General features: G+C 33.1%; 1 protein-coding gene across 1 annotated transcript in view; it reads right to left on the bottom strand.

Moving 5' to 3' along the window:
* Nucleotides 1-7806, bottom strand: part of LRRD1 (leucine rich repeats and death domain containing 1) — a 15661-nt gene extending 7855 nt beyond the window's left edge. The window contains exons 1-2 of the mRNA XM_011363786.1: nt 5875-7806; nt 2190-2388 (exon numbers count right to left, since the gene is read on the bottom strand). Coding sequence (XP_011362088.1) covers nt 2190-2388; nt 5875-7806 — 2131 coding nt within the window. The remainder of the gene's footprint in view (nt 1-2189; nt 2389-5874) is intronic.
* Between the last annotated feature and the right edge of the window lie 789 nt (nt 7807-8595).

The following is an 8595-nucleotide window of genomic DNA, read 5'->3' as shown; positions in this document are numbered from 1 at the left end:
TGAATTCAGCCCTTCTAACTTCAAATTCAGCAATAAAAGTTGGTGACCATGGGCATGCCAATTGTTTAGCAATTGTCTTTTACCTCCAGACCTACCTCTGGTCTTCTTGACTGTTTTTCCTTGAGTGTCACCCCAGCAACACTCTTTTGTCCCACCAGCAGCAGTTCTTTCCCATTGGAACGACATAATTCAGTTTGCTGTTTTCCCAACACTTTGTCACACACAAGCACACATACCCCAGTCCCATGCTCAGAGAAACCAGCACCTGCTAAGCAGTGCTCCATCCTCAGATGTGCGGCCCCTCCTCCAAACTTTTACATTTTAATAATTTCAACTTTACTTTATTCCCTCAGCCAGTGTGTGGTTATTGCTCTCTGCCATTGCTATCCTTATGATAATCTTTCACTTATGTAGTTAGTAACATATTTGGTCATTAACTAAGGCATAGTTTCTGTCTCCTGATTGGATCTGACTGATATATTTTTCTAATTCCGATGCGGACTAACAGAGAGCTGACTAAACTTGGAGCAGAGTCTATGCTCTTCCCATTCGCTGTCTTGATTCTGTAATAGAAGGCCTCCAGAGAGTTATGATTCTAGTTAGGGGTTGTGTTCTCCAGTGGACCAGGAGGCTCTGGTCAGCCTTTGTTTTTTTCATGTACAAATAGTAGGTGAGTGGAGTATGTCCTGTCATACACTTGGACAAATAAATAACCTCCCTAAAATACAGTAAACCTTTGCCATAACATAAAAGTGGGACCGAAAAATTCAATTGCAGAGCTGAATTATTGTGAGTTATTGCAAAATTAATGAAATAACTGATGTGTACCTGCACAGTCAGCTTACAAGGAGTCCTATGGACTCAGGAGACAAATGCCCATTGCATTATTCTAAGTATTGATGCATTCTAAGTATTGATGCAATAGTTTTACTGTACTATTGGTATCATGATAACAAAAAGATGAACTTTGTTTTTAATCTGGAAATCCTCTAAATCTAAGACAACTCTAGTTATAAATGTTACTTCCAATGGAAAGATAGAATTTTATAAACTCAACTGGTCTTGTGGTTAGCTAGTACACAGCCTCTATGGAGATCAATTTACCTGAATCTAGTAACGTTGAAGATGTATGTACCATGTGACCCAGCAATTTCACTTATAGCTATGTGCACTAAAGAAATTCAGGCAAAAGTATACCAATAACATGTACAAGGATGTTTTTAGTAGCAAACAAATTGAAAACAATTGTCTATCAACAAGATAATGGGTTTCTGTTTAACCATATAATTGAATATTATACAGCATTTAAAATGAGTGAAATAGGTCTATATATATTTACATGGATTAATTTTAGAAATATAATAAATGAGGAAAACAAGTTACAGAATGGTAAATTACATTCTGTAGTATAAGATTTAATAAAGTTAAAAAAAATCAAATAGTACTACTTTTTATGGATATATATACACATACATTTACATATATATGTATAAAAACATGGATGGTTACTTCTAGTTTGAAGAGAGGTACAAAAAGCTTCAACTCTATTATTGAATTTCTTAATAATCAAAAATGTCCCAAGTAAATATCACAAAATCTTAACATTATATCTAGAAATAGGTACATAGGTATTTATTATTTTTTGTCAGTTTGAAATATTTCATAATAAAAATAATTTTAAAAAATACAAGTCTAGTATTTGTCATGCTTCGGAAAGTCTCTTTTAGTATCTTTAGAGTAAGTGGTTTACTTATTTTTCTTTGTTTTTGTAGTGATTTACTTTGTAAAAGGCTGTGAAGTATTGCAATATTATAGGGTATAGAAGTGGAACCAGGGGAGCCAGCAGAGAAAGGAAAACAGAGAAAATGCTGATCTAAGGTTGTATAGGTAGATGTGTGTATAGAGGGACGAGGTCAGTTTCAGAAAGGGAAGAAATATTGAATGACTGGGTATAGGCAGAGAAGATAGGAAAGAAATGAAAATGTGTTTAGGTCCCCCAGCTGGATTATAACCTCTTTCAGGGAAGGAACTGGACCTTATGCTTTGCTCACATTTTCTTTATCTATGGTAGCCATTTCCTTCCAATGGGCACTTAATACATTATGCTGACTGTTTGCCGTTCTGTTTTGTCAGTAAATTTTGCAATCTAGACACTAATACTCTACTTACTTATTGTAATTGACACTCACCACTCAAGTTTAGTTGCTGGAGATCATTTAAAGATAGAAACGATGGTGGCAGGTAACTTATTTGATTGTTGTATGCGTTTAAACTAACCAAACTTTTCAATTCCCCTATATTTCTTGGAATTTCTCTGATTGCATTATTTGAGATATCAAGTCTTTTAAGTTGAGTCATATTAAACAGCTCTTCTGGAAGTCTTGTTAACTGTAACAAAGATTAATCAATTATATTTTAAATAAATATTTCTTAATTAAAACTTTTTCTAAAATCAGTGGACGGAGGGATTTTTTTTAATCTTAAAAAGGTATTTTCACTATGTCACAAATTCTTTTGTGACTCCCTTGCTAAAGCCCACAGCATCCAAGTGCTTCCCCAGTCTGAGCCATGCTACTATGAATTCAACCATGGGCTAACCCATTTTCCACACTCTAAACACTCAGAGTTTATTGCCACCTTATCCCTCTCTTCCCACCCTAAATCTGACCTCGCTTTGGCTTATTCTCTTCCCTGAAGACTTTCCCAATTATACTATCCCACACTTGATCTCTTTTTTCCTATTCTCAACAACATTGCTTTTTTATTTAGTCCCTTGTGTGTTTTCCTTGGATTTTTAAATGACATGATGTACTTTTTATACTTTTTATGTACATGTTCCTAAGCATGATGAATTTTGAGTAAATATTCAATAAACATCTTTAGAATGAAGTCACACAGTTTGGCAATGTAGCCTCAAATAAAAATTCCTTGTACAAAAATACTGCAGGATAGCAGGAATTAAGATACTCTGCTAAGGTGACAAAAAAAATATGTACATTCAGAGAAATAACGCCATCACAAGTGGTTTTGAAATAAAGGAAGTTCTATGAGTAAACAAAAGAAGTATTAATATATGAGTCCCTCAGAAATATCCAAACAAGATAAATATTGGATATGGTGCTCAGTGTTCTTCCAGCTGTAAAAGAAGCATAAGAGACAGTCCTTAACTTTAAGAAGGTTAAAATTTAATTCATGGAATAAAATATATGTATATGAAACAATTAGGAAACAGCATTAAGTAATAGGTAGTACAATGCCAAAATAAAGACTACAAAAACAAATATATGGAAGTTTAGAGAATGTCTATCAGTACAAATCCAGGGAACTAAAGGAAAGCTTCATGTTGCAGATGGGACTAGAATGGCCTCCTAAGAATGAATAGGATTGGATAGAAGTTACAGGACACTTAAGGCAAGACAAATATCATGTATAAAAACAACCAATGAGAAGCTGACCAGTAAAGAGGGGTGATAGGAAGCAAGAGGGAGATATGTTTGGAAAAGGAACATGGAACCAGGCTATGACAAGACTTGAGAGCTGGGGCTGTAAGGAAGGAGGCAGATCAAGACAGGTGGGCAGGTCCATAGTTTCGCATTCTTTCAGACAAATATTCCTTAACTTCTAGCTCAACATTTATTAGAGGAAATGCCTGAGAACTATGTGATGATAGAGCTACTATGGAAAGAAGATTCCTTTTGTGCATCCTTCAGTTAGCAAAATAAAAGCCCAGTGATTAATCTGACTCTTCTTTCTCAGATGACTGTTTAGTGACCATATGGTGTTATATAAATTAATCCTTTGGGTATGTCACCTCCACCCCAAGAGGTTATCAAATTGATCTTTACAATTAAATAGGATATTCTTCTTGAGAGAAGTTTGGGTAAATCATTTTTTTCCATCTGGTGAACTTTGAAATGATGTTGTAATAATATGGTCTGATGCCTTTGGCAACCACCCACCACAAGTAGGTAATAGATATGCAATCTGGATTCCTGAGAACAGTCCTCTGGAATGAAGTCTGATAGTTTTGACAAGTCTTGATAAAAGGGAGGAACCTGAATGAAAGAATAGTCAGGAGGCTCCTAGAATAGTCTAGGCATGAAATGAGTGATGACCATGGACCAGAATGGAGACAGTGATGCTGGGAAATAAGGGAGATGATCCAAGAGCTTTTTCAGAGAAAAAATGAGATAATTTTGGTGTAAGATTTAGTATATCGATGATGGAAAAGATATGGTCAAAGATGATTCCATGATTTCTAGGTTGGCAGATTTAAAGAAAATGGCATCACAAACAGAAATGGAGAGATTTTAATGGGAATTACATTGGAAAGAGAGATGAGTATGAAGTTATGTTGAGTGCGAATCAATAGAAGAATAAAAGAATGGACTTTCCAGGGAAATTAGAAACTATAGGACTAGCCCACTGGAGAGAAATTGGCTCCAGTAGCTAGCTAGGTCATGTGCATAGTGTGGTGAGGTCTAGGAAGGAATTAATAAAAAAGAGAAAATTAAGGACATAACCCGTGGACTTCCACAGTAATATATAGGCCAAAGAATTAGTTGAATATAATGCAGAAAAAATTGCCTTTTAATATAAAAGCAACTTTTAAAACACAACATATATCATTATTCATTCCATCTAACTTAAGCAACTATTCCCTGGAGTAGTCTTTCTGGAAATGTACTGTATAGCAGGTGTATGTTAAAAAAAAAGGTCAAATAAATTTAGGAATTATGGGTTAAATAGATACAAACCAGTTTATTTAGTGCAGATTTCTTCAGAGCTTTTGATGTATTAGTGTTCATTGTGATTCTCTAAGAATCCCATGCTTTTCAAAGCTATATGATAATAGGAACCCCACTACTTATATATTTTTTGAAGAGCAATTCATGGGACTAGTTATTTCTAGGAACAGGCTTTGGGATCTTGCTGTAGATAATAAGCCTCTGTCAAAGGCCTTTAATTTGACTGTGATGGCCAAATTAAAGATAACCAGATAATAGCCATATCCTTTTCATTAATATGTCTTAATATAAATCAGGAATGTTTTGATTTTTAAAAAGTATTTCATAAAATTCACTCTTAGAGTTTGAGTAAAATTAAATGTTAACTATAAGAACATTTATTCCCTTTGATCTAGTTTTTAAGGGAAAATTCACTAAGGAAATAATAAAATATGAAAAAGGCTATATTTATGAAGAAGTTCATCACAGCATTATTTATAATGATGATAAATTACAACACCCCTAAGTACTTAACAGAGGGTTAGTTACATAAATCATGTATTAGTTATAACAATTATTGGGAAGATTATGTGTATCATGGGGAAATGCTTATGATACATTAAGTGAAAGTAGAAGAATTTAAACTTGAATGTACAATCTTTTTATAATTTCTTCTAAAACCAAATACATAAGAAAAAAAAGACTAAAAGTAAGTTGTCAACATATGACCAGTACTGGTCGATATATGGCCAATAGTTATGTTACAGTGATGTGCTTGTGGAATGATTATGTACCTGTGAAATGATGATTTTTTCCTTTTACTTTTCTCAATTTTCCAAATTTCCAATAATGTGTTTATATTAATCCATAACTTTAAAACTCCTTTTATAATTAAGCTGAAATAAAAAGGAATGTATAAAATTTTCAGCTTTACCTGGCATTTCATTTTAATGAAATATTTTCCTATAAAGATTTTGAATTGAGAAGTATATTTATAAGCCATTTTTGGGTTATAAAAATAAAACCTATCCTTTAAAAAATAAAATATTCCAGCTAAATTTAAAATAAACATACACATACACTACAACTTAGACTCAGATCCCCTCCAGTCCCACCTTCCCCACAAAGCCCAAAATATCAGTCTTACCTTTGTCCCATTTATCTGACTTATATTCAGCTCTTCCAGTGATTGAAGTTGACACAGTTCAATAGGAAAATATATAAATTGATTGTTTGAGATGTTTAATTTCTGGATTCCTTTTAAGTTACAGATCTCTGAAGGGATCTTCTTTATTTGGTTTTCAGAAAAATCAAGTACTTGCAAATTTGCTAAAGTACACACGTCTATAGGGAAAGTTTCAAATTTATTACAGCATAAAATAAGAACATGGAGTGATGCCATATTGGAAATACATGCTGGAATTTTCCTTATTTGGTTTTTACCAAGATCCAGATATTGAAGTTTAATAAGAGAACATAAGTGCTCAGAAAATATGAGGAGTTTGTTTTCATTAAACTCTAAATGAAGCAGTTGTTTACTGAAAGATATATTCACAGGTACTTCTGAAATATAGTTTCCATTAATATTCAAATAATGAAGAGAATCTAAAGCACACAAACCTACTGGAAAATGTATTATCTTATTATAACTCAGTTTAACTTTAGTTATTTTTCTGCAGTTTTTTATTTCAATGGGAACATCAGTGATTATATTTCCTGAAAATTCTAGACTGAACATATTATTAAGATATGAGATATCTTCGGGTATTCTCACTATATTATTTCTGTTTACATGGAGTTTTCTTAAACTTTTAAGCTTGTGGATGTTCTTAGGAAGTTCTGTTAATTTATTATCACTAAGACTAAGGCATTCCAACATTACACAGTGGGAAATTTTCTCTGGTATTTCTTTCAATAAATTTTTATCAAGAATTAGAATCCTAAGTTCCTTGAAGTTCTCAATTTTGTGTGAAATCACTTCTATTTTATTGTCAGTCAGTTGGAGTTCTTGCATTTTGAGCAATCTAAAAATTTCCACTGGCAAAAATGTAAGTTTATTATGATCCATTAAAAGTTTTTCTAAATTTTTAAGCTCCCTAATTTCTTTCGGCAAACTGCTTATCAGGTTTCCAGTAAGGTTTAGTGAAATTAACTTTGGAAGGAAGCACAGAACTTTAGGAAATATTGTTAACTGATTATATTCCAGATTGAGAACACTCAAGTTTTTCAAAATACACAGAGTATTTGGTATATGTCTTAAGTTATTTTTAGCCAGACTTAAAATTTCCAAGTTTCTAAGACTTTCTAAGCCAGAAGGAAAATTCTCAATGTAATTGTTATTTAAAAAGAGCTGCCTGATATTCCTCAGCTGTGATATTTCTTTAGGTATATGTGATATTTGGTTGTGACTAACATTTAATATCTTTAAATTATGAAGTAATTGAATTTCAGATGGAAATGTTGATAACCCATTATCTTGCACGGATAGAATTTCAAGTCCTGTCAGGTCACATGATTCTGCTCCTTCAAAACTTTTGATTTGGTTCTCATCTAAATATAGGTATTTTACATATTTTATTTTTAAAATGTCCTTAGGGAATTCTTGTAAACCCTTGGCCTTGAGGTTAACTGTAAAGTTATCTAACCCTAAGTCAACTCCTTTCTGATTTTCTTCAGTGAGTTGTGGACTAATTTTTCCTAATGTTTCATGAGCTAGGAAGTCAGCAGAAATTTCAGATTCAGCAGTCATCTCATTTACCGATAATGTTTCAGTTATTGATTGTGAGCTGTCATATCTAGTGATTGTTTTAGAAATTTGAAGAGTTTTCTTTTCTTCTTCATTTCTCTTAGATTTGCTTCCAGAGGAAGATGTCGATGTATTGTCATGTATCTCTAAGGTATCATTTCTAGGATCTGTTTTACAAATCTGGTCACGAGGTTCCTCTTCTGAAGCTTCCTTTAACAAATTTGATGTTTCTTTAATAAACCCAGGTTCCTCCACCAACTGTAAATTAGATTCTTCCCTAAACTGACTAGTGATATTCTCTGCCTCTGCTGAAGTATCCTCCTTTTCAGACATCTTATTTACTGATATGTTTTATACCAATACAAGATTGTAACTCGATTTTAATTTTCATGTTTAATTTTTTCCTTTGAACCTAGAGAAGAAATGTTGATATTAAAAGAAGAGATGTAATAAAAATGTCAAAATTATAAATAAATTTAAATACATTTTTATTCTATAATGAATAATAAGTATAAAAACTACATTTATAACTAATAAACTAATATATATATATGATTACTGGTTAAGGATAGTTTATTGATCACATGATACTCTTGAAATCACATTAAAATTATAGAAAGAAATGGAAAAGATTGACAAATTAGAAATGAGACACAAGGGAATGAAAGAATTCAGCAAATTTCTGAAAGACAGAAAGAGGATAGCCAGGGCCCCCCTATGCCACAGGCAGAGTGCCATTTGCATTGTGGACATGGTAAGTCTAAAATGTCTTGTCCCAACAAATTCAGTACCTCATGACAATTTCCAAAATAGCTAGAAGTAAAATGTCAAGGGAAGAAGGGTTGCTTTCTGTAAGAATAAACTAGAAGTAAAACAACCTTTTGTGCGACTCCTGAGGTACTGGCACAGCTGAGCAGCACCCCTCAGATGTCTGGGTCCCAGCTTCTGTAGGTCCCGTTTCCAAATTTGTAGTTTTTAATAGCCCAGCCCCTTTCCTTTGTCCCTTCATCCCCAGGGTGGCAGCTACTTCCTAGATGTATTATTTCTGTTTTACTGCAGTTCCTTATCTTTTCAGTTCTCCAATACTTATCTACACAACTTCCTAAATTAAATTATTTCTAC

This window comes from Pteropus vampyrus, unplaced genomic scaffold (assembly GCF_000151845.1).
Source record: "Pteropus vampyrus isolate Shadow unplaced genomic scaffold, Pvam_2.0 Scaffold4, whole genome shotgun sequence".
NCBI lineage: Eukaryota > Metazoa > Chordata > Mammalia > Chiroptera > Pteropodidae > Pteropus > Pteropus vampyrus.
The sequence above is the reverse complement of the archived record's forward strand: the minus strand, read 5'-3'. Positions and strand labels throughout refer to the sequence as shown.